We start from the raw sequence: 21,312 nt of genomic DNA on the forward strand, positions 1-21,312 counted from the left end.
ACAGTAAGTGGCACAACCATGAAGAGACTGTTGTGCCAGGGAAGTCGGTTAGATTGAGTGAATGGGAGAGAGAGGGAGGGTGGGAGGTAGGCCCTGGTATTTGTCCTTGAGAGGGCACAGAGAATGGCTCCGTTTCACAGTAACAGCCGAGTCGTTGCAGCCTTCTTTGTAAGGTAGAGTGTAGGGCTGTGAAGGTCATGGAATTTTCAATGACGGTAATTGGCCAGCCAAATGACCGTGGTCACCGTAGTAACTGTTAGAGTAATAACTTTTACGCACATTTTCTTGTGCTTCTGACTGCATGTGCTACCATTGAAATATAATAAACATTTTATTTCTGTGTGCTGCTGCTGCTGCATTTTGGGGCTGTTACCAAGGCAACTGAAGACTTGTTTGTTTGAGCAACAAAGTTTCATAATGTTGTTAAGAGTCCATGTCAGAAATGGACTCAACCGCACGAATGCCCGGCCGTCACATCTTTAGTCAGCTGTTCGTTACACACACACACAAAAAAAACTGGTTATGATGGTGCCAACTACATTTGTCCCTCTACCCCACCCTACCGTACCCTACTCTACCTTTTCTCCCTCTGGTGCCCTAATACTCTAATTCAAATCTGACACACTTTTGTTGAACTATTATATTGAACCTGGGATCTCATTTTCAATGGGTTTTTATAACATACATTGGGCTAGCACAGTGGCTGGGCTAGTGTGTCTTTCTCTCTCTCTCGCTCCACTTCTTCCATTTTGCTATGGCAGGGCCAGGCTGATCCCTCCTGTTCTCTCCAGCTGGGGATCGCGTGCAGCAGAGCACCCAGAGAATTAGTTCCCATCGTTACTTTGGATGTGATTAGTTTTTTTTGCTGATGGTGTGTATATGTGTGCGTGTGTGCGTGCGTGCGTGCGTGCGTGCGTGCGTGCGTGCGTGCGTGGGTGCGTGCGTGCGTGCGTGTGCGTGTGTGGAACACACTGTTCCTGTTGCCACTGGGCACACTGAGCAAGTGTTGTCTAAGTTGACATCTGGGACGGGCAGCATGTGCGGTCAGGGGTCAGGGGTCAGGAGGACTCTGGAGGAAAGCAACCCAGGCTGCTTCAGGCAGAGACATAGATACTGTGAGGGCATAGGGTTAGGAGTTTTCTCTCTCTCTCTCACTCTCTGTACAGCTGAGCAGGCATTAGGTGTGGTTTGGAGTTTTCCTTGTTTTGGTGACTATAAATAGAAGGCAGTTTTGTTTGGGAGTGGCCTGTTGAAGAGCATGAAGGGATTTGGGGCATCAAGGGGAGTTTGTCTCAGATTGCGCAAGCAGGGAAGTACAAGTAGTGATGTAGGATTGTAAAGGGGTTAAATGGGGACAGAGGGGTTGGATTGAGTGGGAGCGTGATAATGGTAGAGAGAAAAGGCTAGAAATTACTGGGCCTACTCTTCACGCTCTCATCATCAGTCTGACACACTCCCATGCTGACCATATTCCAGCTCCCCACTCATTGGCATAGACCTTATTTTCTCGATTAGTTTTCGATGTGGAACTGTCTGTGCAAAATGCACATCTCTTAGGTGTTCTGATCTGAATCTGTTGCCTAGTCTACTTGTAGTATGTTGTTTGCTTTGCACATATGTTCACATTCTGTGTGTCTTCTCTATGTATTTATCTGTAGTTGTTGAGCTGCCTGTAAGCAGGTTGTTTCTCTCTGTGTGTGTGTGTGTGTGTGTGTGTGTGTGTGTGTGTGTGTGTGTGTGTGTGTGTGTGTGTGTGTGTGTGTGTACCGAATGTGTGTGTCAGATCACGGTGTTGTGTGGCTCAGGCTGCAGTACTTTTCCATTGTGCTCTGCTTTGTCACTATCTCCGCTGTGGGTCTCAGGTGTAGCCTATTCATTGGACCAGGCCCAGGTTCCCCATCAGCACCCACTCAGGGGTCATCATCGGACCAGTCACCCAATCCACTTTCTGGCTAGCTCACCTCAGCAGCCAGCCAGACAGACACCCTGTCTGTATTCTTTCAATCCATCACAGACACTGCTCTTCCTTTCTACAGCACTCTACACAGAATGCCCAAGCAGTCTCACATGAAAAAATACTATAGGGTATACTATATTTGAAATACTATAGTATTCACTGTAGTGTTTTTGCAGACTGACAGTGAATACTGTAGTATTCTATAGTATAAACTATAGTATAAATGATGTAGTTAAAATAGCAGTATATACTATAGTATTTACTGTAGTGTCTTTGCTGTCTGTAGTATTTAATGTAGTATTTTTGGGGACATACTGTATTATTTACTGACATGTTTTTTTTTGTGCATAATACTGTAGTATTTGCTATAGTATTCTACAGTATACTACACAATTCTATACTAAGCACTGCATACACACGATCGAGGGATACTACAGTGTATAGTATTCTACAGTATGCTACAGTTTACTACAGAATTCTGTTGTAAGTACTGTAGTATTCTATAGTAAACTGTAGTATTTTTTTATGTGGGGTAGCATGAGTGGAGAGGATAGGAACAGAGAGAGGGTGATAGTGATTCAGCATGCAGATGGAAATAGTTTTGGCCGGGGGGTACATTAGAGGACAGGTATGAGTTCCTCTGTTATCTGCAGACACGCGTCACATTCTCCCTCACGTGCACACAAGCACTGCAGAGCCATGGGACAAATTGTTGGTCATGACACCAAAATACACTGTGCTACTGCCCAAATAACTTCTATCCACTGCCTGCATCATACTTGTTTTAAAAACACACACACACACACACACACACACTACACTTATTATGCACTTCTCACTGATTATTATCAACATGAACTTGCAGGAACCTAATAGGCCCCGCCCCCTACATCAGACCACCAATGACAACTGCTGCTTCTCAATATTCTATTCAACTGTCAGAAGTCTGGCTACTTTTAGTTGTGTCGTTGTGTGTGCGTGTGTGTGTGTGCGTGTCTGTGCGTGTAGGATCTTAATTTACAGTAAGTATTACGTTTCCAGGGTGAGACAGCAGATTCCAGCCCTCAGTCACCCTGTAAAGATCAAATATCCTATTTTAATAATGATCATATTTCCATGTGAAACTTTAAAAGCCAATCTTGAGTTTCTCTCAAGTAGGCTGTCCAGACAAGTTGTCCACGTGAAACGCCCTCTCTCTCTCCCTCTCCCTCTCTCCAGAGAAGTAGACTAATCGCCCCTTTTTCCCTTTTTAAACCTTTCACTTCTCCATGTTGGTTTCCTTTGGTTTACCTGAGACTAGTCCTGTCACTATCTGTCTCATACAGAGCAGTCCGGTTCAGGTAGGTGGGTCGATAGGCTACTTGAACTGCTGCCTCTCCTTTTCTGGTCATACACTAAGGACCCAACATGCATGCAGGATAATGTGAAGTGCATGTATTTATTGTGCATGGGCCTTAAGGAGAGCCAATCCTGGGCTATGGGATGTTTTGGTCAGTGTTGGTGGCATTTCTTTGTTTGTGTCAGCGCTCAGGCCTCTCAGACTTTGTAATAGCATGTGTTTAGCTGCATGACTGCTGATATTTAAGGTGAGAGGTGTATGATTGAGAGGGTTTATTTATTGTTGATGAGCCAAGACCAAAAGGCATGTGCACGTCTGGTGAGACAAGATCGTCACTCTGCTCTGGGTGAGAAAATCTCAGGAAGGCTCGTACACAGACAGACACACAGACAAACATAGGCCTACACGTACACCAACTTGACGAAACCTTTGAATAGCTATGCCCTGGTGTCAGGAAAGAGACACCTGGTTTAATCCTAATGGACTCCTTGACATTCTCAAAGTTCTCTTACACACCCACTTCCAGTCCACACACATTGTGCCTCTCCACAGAGGACGATCCTATTGACCTGCTGGCTCAGGCTATGCTGTGGATAAGGCCTTCATTTCCAAAGACGCTCTGAGGCTGAACATCCCTGGCCACTGTATGGAAATAGCATGATTCAACATTCAAACACAAACAAATCATCCTCCCATTTGACAGCTAGGCTAGATCCCTGTGATCTTGGCCTTGTTATGAACAGATTCTGCTCTCTGGGTTCCTGGACACTGACTGGACACAGGTAGTGGGGTGTTGAGCCAACACCCATTCACCCCTAGTGACAAAAGGCTCTGTCGCACACACACCATTGATCAGTGTGTTCAGGTGCTCTTCTTGAGTGAGAAATGTCCAAACTTTCAGAAAATGTCATCAACAAACTTGTGAGAAGGGCACTGATTTTCAGTACATTTTGGTCCTAGGACTGCTTCCAAAGAACAGTGAGGTGTATGTCCTCTATTCCAGATAGCCTTAGCTGAAGCCAGTAATGCTGCTCTCCTGGTTACCTGCAGTATATGACGTCAGGGTAGGAACAGGAAAAGGCTGTTGGACTGGAACCAGATGGGCTGGTCCAGGATGGGTGGGACTCCTCCTCAGTGACCTCATCACTGACACTCTGTCACAGTGTCACTGCTGTTACTTAACAAGGTCACAACCTGCATATCTCCCCCTCTGCTTTATTGTCCTGGTTGCACTGTGTTTGGCACTTCCTAATCAATCTGTGTCAGAGAGCTGAGTTACTCACCTACTGCAGTGGCTCAGATTAAAATACATTAACAGGGGCTTTGGATGGGCCCCAGGGAGGCTGGGACACTGGTTGAGATAAGGTTTCGGATGTGTTGTAGAAATCCAGGGTTGGGGTGAATTTCATTTAGATTCAGTCAATTTAGGGGGGGATTTTAAGTTCCTGCTTGCCTCCAGCCTTGGCATGATGCCCTCAGAAGTGAGTCAAATAGGTTGCCATCACTTTTGGCAACTTGCCATCTCCAGAGTGAGTAAGATAATATTCCATCCATGCCGTGGACAGTTTTTAGAGGATGGATGCATCTGTGTGTGGTGTTTTTGAATGAGTGTGTGTGGACTATAGCCAAGGTGATGCAGCTGTGTCAGGTAGGCTGAAGTGATCTAATGTCACACCTGTTGCACTCTGGTTTATGGACCTTTTACCTCTCACGTTAACTTTAGCGTCTGTGAGTGTGTGTAGCCCATTCATGTTTCTAGCGTGCACAGAGAATGTTGGTACTGTACATTCAAAAGATAAAGCATTCTGACCCTACTTAGTGTCATTAGCTAGATTTTCTGTGTTTCTATGTAAATATTATAAAATATGCACCAAAAAATCCACCAGAAATGAGTTTCCATCAAAGAAACTCATTGCAGCTAAAATCCCGTCCGTGATGACGTAGTGCACATAAAAATAACTTTTGTGCATACATTCCCATGTACCAAATATATTTTTTAAGTGAAATGGGTTTCAATCGCATTTTCAACTCTACTGATGGTTTTATCACAAAAACTGTTGTGTTATATAGCAAATGAGCCCACTCTGGTCCTTTCACGTGTGCTCTAGCCAACAGCTGGCAGATACAGTGCAGGTAGGCTACCTACATGATGAAATTATTGTTGATAACAGTGAGATTATTTTGATTAGTCAAATGGCAGCTAATTATCAATCATCATGTCACCAGAATAAGACCCTGGATATTTATTGTAAAGGAGCATCAAGCTCATCACCTTGCACTTTCACCACCCTGTGAAGTTCATCATAACTTGCATGCTTTTCCAAGTTGTAGTGAGAGGACCACACAACATGTCATCGTGTGACTTCACGTTTACTTTGATATGATGGTTATTATATCAGTATTTGTGCATAAAGGACTTTCCATCGCCATTCCTCGCATAATACATTTTACCGACACAGAAAGATCTCACCATGTCAAACATTGTTAAAATTGTACCGGCATTTCCTGTTTCCATCAGCCCGGTCGTGACTTTTTTCATGCGTCAGGTAATTCATCCGCATGAAATGGTGGAAACCTGGTTAGTGTGTAAATAGTGTGCATGTTTCGGATCTGAACTGATCTGTCTGTCTGGGGAATAGGCTGAAACTGAAGTGAGCAAGCTGAGCCTTTCTCCATGCACCAGCCCAGAGAGAGGGGAAAAGACAGGCCAGCAGAGGTGTTCTGTGTGTGTTTGTGTTTGTTGTGTGTGTGTGTTCTTGTGTACAGTCAGTCTGGGTTATTGTGATATTAGGGATGCCATAGACACCTACTAAACCTGTAGTCTATCGATTCCATTCTAAATCTCTTCTAAAGCACTTAAAAGATAGGCCTAACACAAATTCCTAGAGATATGCAAATAGCCTAGGATGTTGTTGTGGAGTCAAGCTCAGTCCTGCCTTCCTTTGCAGAGGGATGTGTGTGACTGTGATTGATAGGTGCATTTAGCCTACAGTGTTAACTTGCTTGTATGTGAGCTACAGCCTTTGTTAATCTGTCCTTCTTAGCCCTAGGCTGCTCTCTAGGTTTACTACAGTAGCTCCTCTCCTGTCTGAAGTTACTCAGCACCTGCATATTAGCTCCCCTCCAGTTCCTCCTCTGCTCTGCTCTGCTCTGCCCAATTTGCCTGTGCCCCTGGCCCAGGGCCAGCCCTAACCTTTTGGGGGCCCTATGAGAGATTTGGTTGGAGGGCCTCCCACCTCGCAGGCAAAACATTTTAGCGTCTCCTCTCTTTATGTCGGAGAGAAAAATTTACTTTTTAAATTCTACACATTTCCCATGGGGTGTAAAGACATTCTTGCAGTTTTAAAGCAAGTTTTCTTCTACACATTTTACCATGACTTATGCCATGTTAATATGATATCTGAGTGAGAATGATTAACATTTTACATTCACATTTTAGTCATTTAGCAGACGCTCTTATCCAGAGTGACTTACAATTAGGACATTCCTTAAGATAGGTGGGACAACCATATATCTCAGTCAAAGTTTATTTTTCTTCAATAAAGTAGTTATCAGCAAAGTCAGTGCTAGTAGGGGGGGGAAGTCAAGTGAGTGTTAATTCACGAAAGCCAATTTGATATTTTGGAGGGGGGGGTTATTTTAGATTTCAGATGTAGGACTCTGCTGTCCTAGCTTCAGGGGTAAGCTGATTCCGCCACTGGGGTGCCAGGACAGAAAAGAGCTTTGACTAGGCTGAGCAGGAGCTGCCCCCCCCCCATAGGGGTGGGAGGGCCAAGACACCAGTGGTGGCAGAATGGAGTATTCAGGTTGGGAGTGTAGGGTTTGAGCATAGCCTGAAGGTAGGGCGGGACAGTTCCTCTTGCTGCTCTGTAGGGAAGTACCATGGTAGTGTAGTGGATGTGAGCTAGCCAGTGGAGTGTGCAGAGTAGTGGGGTGACACGGGAGAACTTGGAAGGTTGAACATAAGGCGGGCTGCGGCACAAGCGGGGAGCCCAGCCAACAGCAAGTTGCAGCAGTCCAGAAGGGCTATGACGTGCCTGGATTAGGACCTGTACCGCTTCCTGTGTGAGGTAGGGTCGTACTCTGCGGATGTTGTAGAGCAGTGGTCACCAACCAAACAGTTCTGTAAAAAAAAACAACAAGAAAGGGGGTGGTAGGTGCACGTGATTCAGCAGCCGTAGCACCGGGAAGGCAACGCGTTCCCATTTTGAACCGTTTTGTCTTAAGGTAGAACTCCGCCTACCCGGCAGGCCCAGAGAGAAAACAAGTGCACCTACGGGCCTACCGCCGGTCAATCAGATAGCTCAGATCACCACGTCGGCACAGTTTCCTCGAGCCATAGACTGTAAAAAGAAGCCTTGGGCGCACAGCAAAGTTGATACTGTGAGATTTAAAAACTTTTAAAACCATGACTAGAGAGAGACTCAAAAAATACAGCAAGGCGCTGCTGTTTTTATGAGTAAATTCATTGGTAAGTTGTTATTCAGCACTTTCAACACTTTGTTCAACACTTTTATAAGCCATAAAATGTGCATTCTCCCTACTTCCACTCACGCTACTGCAAGCACTGCAGCTGCAATGAATTTTGATCAACTTGCGTTGTTGTTATTATTAGCGGCTTGTCTCTTTTTTTATATTGAGTAATATTTAACTTTATCTTGACATGAAATGGTGCATGAGGCAGAAGTAATGCAACTGGAAGTCTGTGTCCCCTTTTCTCAGAGGAGGGAGGGAGAGTGGCGGGACAGTGACAGTCTTACCGCTGCTACAGTATCTCCCTCCCCCCAGTGTAGTAAAATAATAAAAAGCTAATTATTATGCTCATTCAGCTGTGCCTCACAAGTAATACAACAAATTATCTATTACCAGTGTGATTATGTACCTTACATTTTAAATATAATTTCAAAATAGTCTGAGAAGAACAACATTGGCCAGGCAATTCATTGCTACAGAACTATTTTTAGTAGATTCATGTTGCTTAAGTTTAAGTCATATAGAAATAAAAAATCTAAGAGGTAGATCTCGGCTTGCATTTTGACTCAAAGTGATCTTGACTCAGAAATGGTTGGTGAGCACTGTTGTAGAGCATGAACCTGCAGGAGTGAGACAGTGCTTGGATATTTTCAGCGAACGTCAGGGTGTTGTCCAGGGTCACGCCAAGGTTCTTTGCACTCTGGTAGGGTGACACTGTGGAGTTGTCAACCCTGATGCCAAGGTCTTGGAGCGGGCAGTTTTGGTATGGTCGTTTAAAAAACATTTCTTTAACGTTTCTTGAATGTTTTTTTGAGGTGGTGGGCCGACATCCGAGCTGAAATATCTTCCAGGCACGCAGAGATCCGTGTCGCCACCTGGGTGTCAGAAGGGGGGAAGGAGCAAAGTAGTAGCAATTAGGAGAAACCATATGATGGAGCCGAGGGGACTTGGTGTATAGAGAGAAGAGGAGAGGGCCTAGAACCGAGTCCTGAGGGACAGCCTTTCGTGAGAGTACTTGATGCAGACACAGATCCTCTCCAAGGCACCTGGTAGGAACTGCCTGCCAGGTAAGACACAATCCAATAGTGAGCAGAGCCTGCGACGACCAGCTCTGAGAGGCTGGAGAAGAGGATCTGATGGTTCACAATGTCTATGAGGATGAGGTCAGAGGAGAGAGAGTCAGCTTTGGCAGAGCCTCCATGACACAGAGGAGAGCCGTCTTGGTTCAGTGACCCGTATTGAAGCATGACTGGTTAGGGTCAAGAAGATCATTCTGAAAGGGATAGCGAGAGAGTTGGTCAGAGACAGCACACTCAAGTGTTTTGGAAAGAAAAGAAAGAAGAGATACCGGTCTGTAGTTTTTGATGTCAGAAGGGTTGATTGTTGGTTTCTTGAGGAGGGGAGCGACTCTGGCAGTTTTGAAGTCAGAGGGAACGCAGCCGGTGGTCAGAATGAGTTGATGAGGGAAGTGAAGAATGGGAGAGGGTCTCCAGAGATGGTCTGAAGAAGGGAGGAAGGGATGGGGTCGAGTGGGCAGGTTGTTGGGCGGACGGACCTCACTAGTCACAGGATTTTATCTGGATAGAGAGGGGAGAAAGAGGTCAATGGGTAGGGGAGTTGTGTGGGTGGATGTTGTCAACTTTCTTTTCAAAGTGAGGAGCGAGGTGGTGGAGGATTAAGGAGCGAGTAGAGGCAGAATCTTGACATTTAGAGTGATAGAAAGTGGCTTTAGCAGCGGATATAGAGGAAGAGAAGGTAGAGAGGAGGGAGTGAAAGGATGATAGGTCCTCCATAAATGTAGTTTTCCTCCATTTTCAGCTGCCCGCAGCCCTGTTCTGTAAGCTCACAATGAGTCACTCAGCCGCGGAGCAGGAGGGGAGGGCAGAGCCTTCCGGGAGGAAAGGGGACAGTGCGAGTCATGGGATGCGGAAAGGGAGGAGAGTAGGGTCGAGGAGGCAGAATCAGGAGACAGAAGGGAGAAGGATTTGGCAGGAGAGATAATAGAAGAGTAGTGGGAGAGAGAGAGCGAAGACAGCGAAGACTGAGATGACGCATGACCATTGTGTAGGGTCTGAGTGGGTAGGGTTGGAGGAGAGTGAGACAGAAAAGGAAACAAAGTAGTAGACCTGGAGGGGGGTTGCAGCGAGATTAGTAGGTGAACAGCCTCTTGTAAAGATGAGGTCAAGCCTTTTGCCTGCCTTGTGAGTGGGAGGGGACTGGGAAAGGGGGAAGTCAAAAGAGGCAAGGAGGGGAAAGCAAGAGGTGGAAAGAAATTAATCGAAGGCAGACATCGGGAGGTTGAAGTCGGCCAGTACGATGAGCAGTGGGCCATCATCAGGAAATGAGCTTATCAAGGTGTCAAGCTCATTGAGGAACTCTCTAAAGACACCTGGTGGGCGATAGATGGCAACAATGTTAAGCTTGTGACAGTATGGAATTCAAATGAGGAGATGGACAGGTGATTGAGGGAGAAAAGAGAAAATCTCCACTTAGGAGAAATGAGAAGCTATGTGCCACCAGCAAAACGGGGGCCCCCTGGAGGTCAAGGTCCCTGTACACGTGCCCTGCGTGCCGGTCGGTATTCAGCCATGATTAGTACACGTTTAGCTGGCTAGCTACTAGACTAATTGACCAATCAAAAACTTGTTAGCTGTCATGGCTAATTGAGTGACTGACATAACAAGAGGAAAACTGCTGATGCACAACCAAATTTCGAAATTGTAGCTGGTGTATTCTACTCTTCTTACTCTCAACAGTAAGTTGAGACCCAGACTGAGTTCGCTTATGTATCTAATGCCTGGAACTGACCTTGCCCTGGCATGACGTGGGCATGAAACAAACCTTACCCACCTTTCACCCACCGCATGCTATACTGCCCCACCACTCCTGGGGATATTTCCCTCAAAAATGGGTCCATTGTTGTAGCACTGCCTAAAGTCTTGCAAGTCTCTCAAGTTCAGGCCAAAGTGCACTTCTCTGCAGTGCTGGCAATAACTATTAGTGTGAGAATGTTATTTGCCAGGAAGTCAGACATTATTGGCAAGACGTGTCATTTGGGACTGTGTCTGACATCTCTGTGTGTGCGTTTTATGGAGATGTGTGGAGGTGAAAAGGACTGCCCCGCTGCTCTTATTGGTTCTCAGCCTATGGCCTGGTCTGTCAGTGGATCTCTGTGTCTCTGTGTCCCTCTGGCACATACTTCAGGAACACGCTGTTTAATGCTCTACCCACCTCACTAACGGCCAACGACCTTGCTTTACTGCTCTATAGCAAGGTTACAGGCACCTCTCTCTTCCTCTCTGACATTCTTGTGCCCCTCCCTAAAGTCTTGCAAGTGTCTGCAAAGTTTAGGCCAAAGTCAGCATGTCTTCTGGCAATAGGCTACCATTGGCATGGATATTGACCAATGTTCAGGTCAGAGATGAATGGTCAAGACATGGCCAGAGTGTCAGACGTATTGCTATATCAGTGTTGGGTAATGCATGTGTCTGAGGCAGTGGGTGTGTGGTGCCAATGAGGGTGGCAAGGAGTTAATGCCTACCTGATAGTCCCTTTGTGCCCTGTGGCGTCAGCCTCTGTTTGTCTGTGTGTTTTAGTTCCTTTTCTTTCTTACTGTGGCCCATTTCCTCCCTGGAGTGTTCCAGGAGGCTGGGTTAGAGAGATTACTTTGGGGATTGCTGCTGCTGCCTGTGGTCTCAGGAGAACAAGCCAGTGTAAATCTTCTCCTCTGCCACTGGGCCAGACACACACACACACACACACACACACACACACACACACACACACACACACACACACACACACACACACACACACACACACACACACACACACACACACACACACACACACACACACACACACTCCCTACCTGTCCTGTAGTGACTGGCCATTCTGTGAATGAGGAGTTGGTATGTTCTCCCTTTGTGGTAGCCTACGCTAATCTGTTTCAAGAAGGGAAGGATTACAGTCCGCATCTTGCAGCTCAGGAAACACAAGAACCCCATCTCCTCTCTTTCTGTCGCTCTCTTTCTATCCACTGACTCTTTCTGCTGTACAGGGCCCCCAGTTAGCATGTTATGCCTAGCTAGTAGCTGAGGCAATGTTGACAGTTTATCTGCAGAGTAAACTGGACGAGAACAACACTGTTTTATTCCATGTTCTATTTTGCCCTCAAGACTACCTTCACCTTAACGGATACCGTTATTTACATCATACCAGACCGCTGTTTGTTCCATAATCAACATTCTGTTGCTCTCAAGGTTATTTCTCTGATTGAAAACTCATTGTTACTGTGTTTACGAGTGTGTTTGTGGCATTCTGTCTTTGCGAATGTCAAATGGCAGTAGCCAATATGTGGGCACTGGTTCTGCATTATTTTATCACCAGTCTCACCCTCTCAGTTGTTGGTCTGAATGAGGAAATGCAGTTTGTTGTGTGAGGTTGTTAAGGTTAAAACACGTCTGTTACACAGAGAGAAATAGCTGAGTTCAGTTCAGCTCATCCCTCCTCAGACTCTGTTTTTCTGCTTCTTTCCTTTTTTCTCTCTCCCCTCCCCAAGCCCCCTCCATCCCTCTTTGTTTGCACGCTCTCTTCCCTCGAAGGGTTACCACCCAACAACCTGCTCCTGCTTGTGATTGGTGGAAGTGGGCTGAGTGGGCGGGTCTGTGTTTGTGCTTGTGAGAGTTACCAGTCAGAGCAAGTGCAGGCTTTCAGTGTCAGGAGGGTTTCAGTGGAGTCAGGCAGACCAGACTCTGGAAAGCAGAAGCAGCTGTGCAAACCTTCCTTTCACCCTCAGGACACAAAGGACTGTCTGTTCCTACACCTCTCTGCCACCTACTTTCTAAGGCCAGGAGGAAAAAAGGGATTTAAGATCAACAAACGCCGAGATGATATTTCTCTCTCTTCCTACTTCCCTCTTTGTTGTTGTCTTGCAAAATCCCTCCTGCACAGAGGAGAGATAATCACAGCCTCCTCTGAGGGAACCAAAGAAAAGGAGGGATCAAAATAAATGACAACAACATCATCATACCCAGCGGCCTGCGTGTGGTTGTCCGACTGTCCCGTTGTGGCCCTGCTGCACTGTCCCCCTGAGGAGGGAGACTAATGCATGTGGCGTCGCAGTACTCAGGGTCAGTGGAGGATGAGTCCGGTCATGGAGGCTCAGACCATGCAGGCCAAGCAGCAGCAGACGCAGCAGCAGCTACAACACTATCTGGAGAAAGGGGTCCCGCTTGAGCCCTTCATGCACCAGGTGGGGGGCCACTGCTGCGTGCTGCGTTTCGGGGAGCAGACTATCTGCAAGCCCCTCATCCCCCGAGAGCACCAGTTCTACAAGAGCCTACCCAGCGCCATGAGGAAGTTCACCCCCCAGTACAGAGGTAAGAGACTACTCCGGAAGACACATTTCAGTTGAATGCATCTCCCTTTCCTAACCCCAACCTCCACCGCATCCATCTACTGTGTGACTGGGCTAATGTTGTGCTGCTGTGTTCTCTCTCTCTCTCTCTCTCTCTCTCTCTCTTTCCATATTCCATCCTCTCTCTCACTATCTCTTGATTGGTATGGAAGGCGGTTGGAAAAGAGGGTAGGTTATTGCAGGTGCATGCATTTTTTTCTATGCAATTTTCATTATTCACAGTCCATGTAAGCCCACGGTTTTAGGGTGTTTTCAGGAAGTCTGACTGTGCCCCTCCACAGAAGGATCAGGTGGGTTTTGTAAATTCTCCAAGGCCCAGGGTAGGACTTTGCAGGCCAGCCAGGATGCTTTGTGGTAGCAGGTGCTATTGGACCTGGCCACATGAGGGCGCTGTAGCATTGGAGCACCACCAGGGTGTCCTGCCCTGCCCCTTTGTGCAGTCACACAGAAACAGGTTGGAGCTGTGTTTCTCTGCCCAGAGAGCATACAGAGCAGGTAGAATGTAGTATAGTATGCATTAACTGAAGACAGGTTTAGTTGCACACACACACAAATATGCATTCTAACAGGAGAGGGGTGAATCTGTCATACCATGACATCAGTATCTAAGGCTTGAGATTCAGAAGGCAGTGTGGACCTGCAGGGTCCTAAAGTCCTCCGAATCTGGTTAACTCTCCCCTTCGACCACAAGTGCTGCGTCTCCCCTCCACTGTCTAGCCCTTTAACAGTGGGTTATCTAACACTGTGTTATGGTTCACTGCAGCTGTTTGTCTTTAGTCCCTGACAGACAAGTGAAAGGTGAACCTGTGTGTGTACACAAGGAAGAGGAGATCCAATTCATCCCAGTCTGTATCTCCCTTTTCTATCTTCAATCTTCCCTTTGAGCTACAGTACCTTTCCATGTTAATATTTGCAGCTGTTGTGTCCTATGCATCCCCACAGAGAGTTGGGGTGGCTGGGTGAGAGAGGTGGGATGATTCTGGATAGGGTAGGGTGGGGCATGACTCATGAGAGAGGGGGGTTAGAATGATGCACTTGCGGGATGGGTAGAATGGCGTGAGAGATTGAGTGGCTGAAATAGGCTTTCACTTCATCCATCTGGTCCATCTACAGAGACTGCAAACTGCATGCTGCTGTTCTGTTCTCTTATTGCACAAGTTGTTGTAAGGCAATATGCATAGGTTTACATGATTTGTGTTTGTTGGTACTCTATGGTGTTTTTAAGATGTTTTTAAAAATGTTGCTCTGTCGTCTACTGTTTAATAATATTACTGCTATAATGGTTTGATAAACCAGTTTAAATCAATTCAAATCAATAGCATTTTTGATTGCATCTGCTCGAGCTTTGGTGGTTTGTGTTCGGAGTGACTTTCCTTTTCTGCATGATTGATAGTATAATATTGGGAGTTTGTGTGTGTTTACACAACAGCATACTGTACACAAATATAAACAAGATTTCCAGATAGACACAGCCTCAATTTGATTTCCCCAAGTCCCATATCTCCATTGCTCTTTCTCTCTCGCTTGCTCAAGATCCGAGTTGGGAGATCTGTGTGTGTGTATGTTATGGAGTTGTCCAGGTCCTTTGATCTCTATCAGGTTGAGAGACACCAGGGCAGACAGCTCTGGAACTTTAGAAAGGCAGGAGAGTAAGAAGAGTTGGGGGTAAGAGACAGTCATTTGCATGTAAAAGGATCATTGAGCACCAATATGTGAAGTTCATAGTGTCATGTCAAATGAAAGCTAAGACTATATATTTTTTAGATTAAGACATATATATAAAAAAATAAATGCTATTTTCTATCCCAAAAAATTGGAATAAGTAAATAAGTAAACCCACATATCTAATTTGGTCTCTCTCATGAGGGAGGATAATGAAAGTTCACGGACTTAACAAGTAAAGGTAGACCTATCCACTAGTTATTGTGATTTTACTGATATCAATTTTGTTCATGAATTATTAAGTGATAACTACAAATTTTTGAAAAAATCGGTAACGGAATCTCTGCAATTGAATTGGCTACAATGGGAAATCATAATAGTTACGAACCACAATTGGGTTCACAAGTTTGGACAGTACAGCACATTAGAGTACAGTAAAGAAAATTAGAGTTCAGTACAGTATTGTAGAGTTCAGTAGAACACACGAGTAGAGGACAGTACAATGTATTGTACTCTACGGTACAGAACTATACTGTACTGGATACTCTACTGAGCTCTACTGTGCTGTACTTTGATGTCCAAACTTGTGAAACATAGACTCTACTAGCAAGGTTTCCATCCAATTGGTGACTGATTTTGATATTCTAAAATCCACAAAAACAATATGCACATTTTCCCACCAGAGATGTTTCAATCAAATTGACTTGTTGCAGATAACAGTCGTTATGTGATGACGTAGTGCACATATAAATAACTTTTGCGGTTACATTCACATGTACCGAATAAAAAATACAATGGGTTTCCATTGAATTTAAACTCCACTGATGGTTTTGTCAGAAGAAATGTTGCGTTTATATAGCGAATCTCTGGTCTTGGCAGTGTGCTCTAGACAACAGCTCACAGATACAGTGCGGGCAGGCTACCTACATGATGAGTACGAGATGATTTATATTTGTCAAACGGCAGCCACGCGTCGATCATCAGAATAAGACCCTCGATATTTATTGGAAAGGAGCGTCAAGCTCGTCACTGTGCACTTTCAACACATATCTTATTTAATCTGTAGCCTAATAAACTGCATGCTTTCCCAAAGTCGTAGTGGGAGGACCACACAATATCGTGTGACTCCACGTTTACTTTGATATTATGGTTATTATATCAATATAATATTTCCACCATCATTTCTCGCATCATTCATTTTACCGACACAAAAAGATCCCACCCACAAATTTGCTGTTTCCATCAGGCCTGTCGTGACATTTTTTATCCGACATGTACTTTGTTTGCATAAAAAGGTTGGATGGAAACCTGGTTTATGATTTGGTCCGGCCGAAACAAATTTGTTCTAGTTTGGGGGCAGAGCTATACCCAAATAGTGTGTAGAATAATACCCAAATATGCAAAGGAGGATTATGCATATTTATACCTTTGTGTACCTATTTAGGAAACATCACCATGAAGAGAATGACATTCAGAGTTTTTGGAAAACGTGGTCACATAAAAAACTGAGGGAGATTTACCGGAATTCTGTGACCAAACGTTGAATCTGCACAGTTCTTCCAGTAAACGTGTTTTTGTAAAGTCTTCAGTGTAAAGTGTTAAAAGTAGTCCTTGTGAGTTGTATGGTTTGTTTAACTTTGAAGTCAATGGTTTTTGTTTGGCATATATTTTAAGTGAAAAATCTTAGTCTCAGCGCAATTCTGTTACCGTGGAATTGCCCAGAAAAATACTTCCCAGTTTATTCTATTTCCTGCTTGGGAATTCAAATACAGTATTACAGAGAGAGAGAGTCAAAATAACCATTGCTTTGCTATTTCTACGAGTTTGATGTCTTACCGGTTTTTCTTCTTCCTTTTTGTCTCTCTCTGTCCCTCAGGTGTGGTATCTGTGAATTTTGAGGAGGATGAGGAGGGCAACCTGTGTCTCATAGCGTATCCCCTGCAAAGTGACTCTGGGGTGGGGGACCTGGAGAATATAGACCCATCGGTCAATGGCGAGCCCAACAGCAAGATGCTCCAGTGGGGCATCAAGCAGCTGTCTGCCCAGAGTCTGCTGGACTCACGCAAAGACAAGGACAAGAGGTGAGAGATGAGAGAGAGAGACGGATGCACCTGAAACACTGTTACAGAGATACACCAATAAAGAGACATACAGGGTAACTGGTGACTGAGACAAATACACACACTTTAAAACCCCAATGGTCATTTAAGACCCCTCTTTTAAAGTCACTGAGATCTCTTCTAGTCAAAATAATGAGCAACTGGGCATTTTTATACATGACCATAAACATGTTTATTTTACCCTTATTTAACTAGGCAAGTCAGTTAAGAACAAACAGTGGGTTAACTGCCTTGTTCAGGGGCAGAACGACAGATTTTCACCTTGTCAGCTTTGGGATTCGATCTTGCAACCTTTCGGTTACTAGTCCAACGTTCTAACCACTAGGCTACCAGCCGCCCATGATGAGGAAGTTAATTGCTTAATATACTCAGGAACCATGCCTGTGTGGAAGCACCTGCTTTCAAGATACTTTGTATCGCACATTTTCCTATATTTTGGAAGTTACCTGTTACCTGTATGTTGAGACACATTGTAGGTTCTAGAATGTAAGCTTGATGCTCTCCACCCCTCCTGACTCCCCTCTCTTCCTATTTCCCCCAGTCATAAGCCCGAGGGGGAGGTGTTGGAGTGGCTGCAGCAGGAGGAGGTGCCTCTGGGAAGCAGAAACGCCATCCAACACAACCCCTGGAGACTCAAACTCCAACAAAAACACCTGCAGAGGATGAAGGAGAACGCCAAGCACCGCAACCAGTACAGTATCCTTTCAGCGTGGAACAACCACTTTGAACATCAGGCCATCCTGCACCTGCCTGCAAAGTTTGTCCATGAACTGTACCTAAACGTATTACTGTGTAGTACTGCCTATTTCTTCACTCTGCAGAATCTTGTGCCCAAAGTAGCTTTACAATCTCACAGATAATCCACTTGTGACATCTGTGTATTTGTAAGTGAAGTGGATTGATGTGAGGAAAGGCTCAAGATGGATTGGTGTCCGGTCCATCTGATGAATTAGTGTCTGCTGATAGGGATTCAGGTCTTCCTACTACATTAGCGGAGAGTTAAGTCTCCAACCAGGTGCATTAGGAATATGATGTGATTCTCCTGTAACCAGAGGCTCCTTGACTCAGGACTCCTTCCCAGAATTCATCTTGCTGGAGAACCTGACGTGGCGTCACGCGGTTCCGTGCGTGCTGGACCTGAAGATGGGCACGCGGCAGCACGGTGACAACGTGTCCGAGGAGAAGAAGGTCATGCAAATCCGCAAGTGCCAGCAAAGCACCTCAGCCTCCATCGGAGTACGCCTCTGTGGCATGCAGGTGGGCACAATGTTAACTTGTGTTATTGATGGGGATGGGGCAGAATTGAAGAGTCTGAAATTATATATTGGGGAGGCATAGCTTAGTTCTAGTTCAGAATGAAAGGGAAGAAATGTGTTTCTGAACCCCTCCATCTCCTACCTCTCTCTCAGGTATACCAGTCAGATTCGGGTCAGCTCATGTTCATGGATAAGTACATTGGGCGTAAACTAACCCTGTCGGGCTTCAAGGAGGCTCTGTTCCAGTTCTTCCATGACGGGCGGCGTCTGCGGCGTGAGCTGCTCTCCCCGGTGCTGCGGAGGCTCAGGGAGATGCAGGCAGCTCTGGAGGGCTGTGAGTCCTACCGCTTCTATTCCTCCTCCCTGCTCATCATCTACGACGGTGAGCCGCCCCGCACACACGCACGCAGAGGCCCCGAGGACGGTCTGTCTGAGGAGGAAGAAGAGGAGGAAGTGAAGAAAGATGAAGAGGCAAGTGCGTTTGTGTTTCCCCGCAGCAGTAGCAGTGGTAGCACTGGTGGTGGACGTCTGGCAGCCCGATCTGATACAGGCCCTGGCCCGGCGGTGGACGTGAGGATGATTGACTTTGCCCACACCACGTGCCCTGACTATGTGGAGGACAGTGTGGTGCACGAGGGCCAGGACAGTGGCTACATCTTCGGTCTGCAGAACCTCATCACCATCATATCCCAGCTGGAGGACCACTGCACAGACTAAAACACACACACACAGTTTCTCTTCTCTCTTTTGGACTCATAGAAGAAGCAGCACACTGGACTACAGAGGCTGGCCATAGGGGCACACTGAACATTGCTGTAGCCAGTTTTTCCACAGGAGTCCTTCATTTGGGTGTTTTTGTTTGTATCCATAAGGGATACAAAGGGCCATGAAGGTTACATTTGAAGAGACATTTGCAATCTTCTTTAGTTGACTCAGTGAGTTGTCGCCATTATCTGCTTACTCTGTTACCTATTACGAAGTTGGTTATTTTACCCAGTTATTTATTTTGGGAAAAAGGCACACAAGGAAGTTTGAGATTAAGTCCAAGACTGCAAGCATGGATTCCAACTGTGTAAAGGTGCCTGCCTTATGCAAGCACACACACACACATGCACTTATTTTGATGTGTGCTACTGATCGGGCAGATGTATTTGAAAAAGCAAACAGAGAAACTGCTGTATGTGTGTGAAATATTAAAGTTGATGAGAGGAAAGAGAAAACATCTCATCTTCCATTTTTCTTCTAAACCAGTTTATTTTGCCACCCTCTATTCTTCTCCTTTTGCATTCATAGAATATACTATGGTATATTCAGATAGCAATTAGATTACATACAGGGACTATGTCTTTATTTATTTGACATGTTTCTTAAATAAAATTTAAATGCATTTAAATAATTGTATGTTATTGTATATTATTCATTTTGTTAGAATAATATGAATTAATATTATTATTTGACATGTTCAGGTACAGTTGAAGTCGGAAGTTTACATACACTTAGGTTGGAGTCATTAAAACTTGTTTTTCAACCACTCCACAAATTTCTTGTTAACAAACTATAGTTTTGGCAAGTCGGTTAGGACATCTACTTTGTGCATGACACAAGTAATTTTGCCAACAATTGTTTACAGACAGGTTATTTCACTTATAATTCACTGTATCACAATTCCAGTGGGTCAGAAGTTTACATACACTAAGTTGACTGTGCCTTTAAACAGCTTGGGAAATTCCAGAAAATTATGTCATGACTTTAGAAGCTTCTGATAGGCTAATTTACATAATTTGAGTCACTTGGAGGTGTACCTGTGGATGTATTTCATGGCCTACCTTCAAACTCAGTGCCTCTTTGCTTGACATCATGGGAAAATCAAAAGAAATCAGCCAAGACCTCATAAAAACAAATTGTAGACCTCCACAAGTCTGGTTCATCCTTAGGAGCAATTTCCAAACACCTGAAAGTACCACGTTCATCTGTACAAACAATAGTACGCAAGTATAAACACCATGGGACCACGCAGCTGTCATACCGCTCAGGAAGGAGACGCGTTCTGTCTCCTACAGATGAACGTATTTTGGTGCGAAAAGTGCAAATCAATCCCAGAACAACAGCAAAGGACCTTGTGAAGATGCTGGAGGGAACAGGTACAAAAGTTTCTATATCCACAGTAAAACGAGTCCTATATCGACATAACCTGAAAGGCCGCTCTGCAAGGAAGAACCCACTGCTCCAAAACCGCCATAAATAAGACAGACTACGATTTGCAACTGCACATGGGGACAAAGATCATACTTTTTGGAGAAATGTCCTCTGGTCTGATGAAACAAAATAAGAACTGTTTGGCCATAATGCCCATCGTTATTTTTGGAGGAAAAATGGAGAGGCTTGCAAGCCGAAGAACACCATCCCAACCGTGAAGCACGGGGGTGGCAGCATCATGTTGTGGGGGTGCTTTGCTGCAGGAGGGACTGGTGCACTTCACAAAATAGATGGCATCATGAGGCAGGAAAATGATGTGGATATATGGAAACAACATCTCAAGTCATCAGTCAGGAAGTTAAAGCTTGGTCGCAAATGGGTCTTCCAAATGGACAATGACCCCAAGCATACAAAGCTGTGGCAAAATGGCTTAAGGACAACAAAGTCAAGGTATTGGAGTGGCCATCACGAAGCCCTGACCTCAATCCGATAGAACATTTGTTGGCAGAACTGAAAAAGTGTGTGCGAGCAAGGAGGCCTACAAACCTGACTCATTTCCACCAGCTCTGTCAGGAGGAATGGGCCAAAATTCACCCAACTTATTGTGTGAAGCTTGTCGAAGGCTACCCAAAACGTTTGACCCAAGTTAAACAATTTAAAGGCAATGCTACCAAATACTAATTGAGTGTATGTAAACTTCTGACCCACTGGGAATGTGGTGAAATAAATCATTCTCTCTACTATTATTCTGACATTTCACATTCTTAAAATAAAGTGGTGATCCTAACTGACCTAAGACAGGGAATCTTTACTCTGATTAAATGTCAGGAATTGTGAAAAACTGAGTTTAAATGTATTTGGCTAAGGTGTATGTACACTTCGGACTTCAA

The 21,312-nt window shown here is 45.1% G+C and overlaps 1 protein-coding gene across 1 annotated transcript; it reads left to right on the forward strand.

Moving 5' to 3' along the window:
• Window positions 1-12,924: 12,924 nt before the first annotated feature.
• Window positions 12,925-19,543, forward strand: LOC120065608 (inositol hexakisphosphate kinase 2-like). The gene is made up of 5 exons (XM_039016666.1): window positions 12,925-13,150; window positions 16,727-16,931; window positions 17,512-17,666; window positions 18,052-18,227; window positions 18,380-19,543. Exons 1-5 carry the CDS (start codon window positions 12,925-12,927, stop codon window positions 18,941-18,943), a joined length of 1,326 nt encoding a protein of 441 aa, XP_038872594.1. The 3' UTR covers window positions 18,944-19,543.
• Window positions 19,544-21,312: the final 1,769 nt, after the last annotated feature.

The sequence above is a fragment of the Salvelinus namaycush genome, chromosome 20, assembly GCF_016432855.1.
Source record: "Salvelinus namaycush isolate Seneca chromosome 20, SaNama_1.0, whole genome shotgun sequence".
Lineage (NCBI taxonomy): Eukaryota > Metazoa > Chordata > Actinopteri > Salmoniformes > Salmonidae > Salvelinus > Salvelinus namaycush.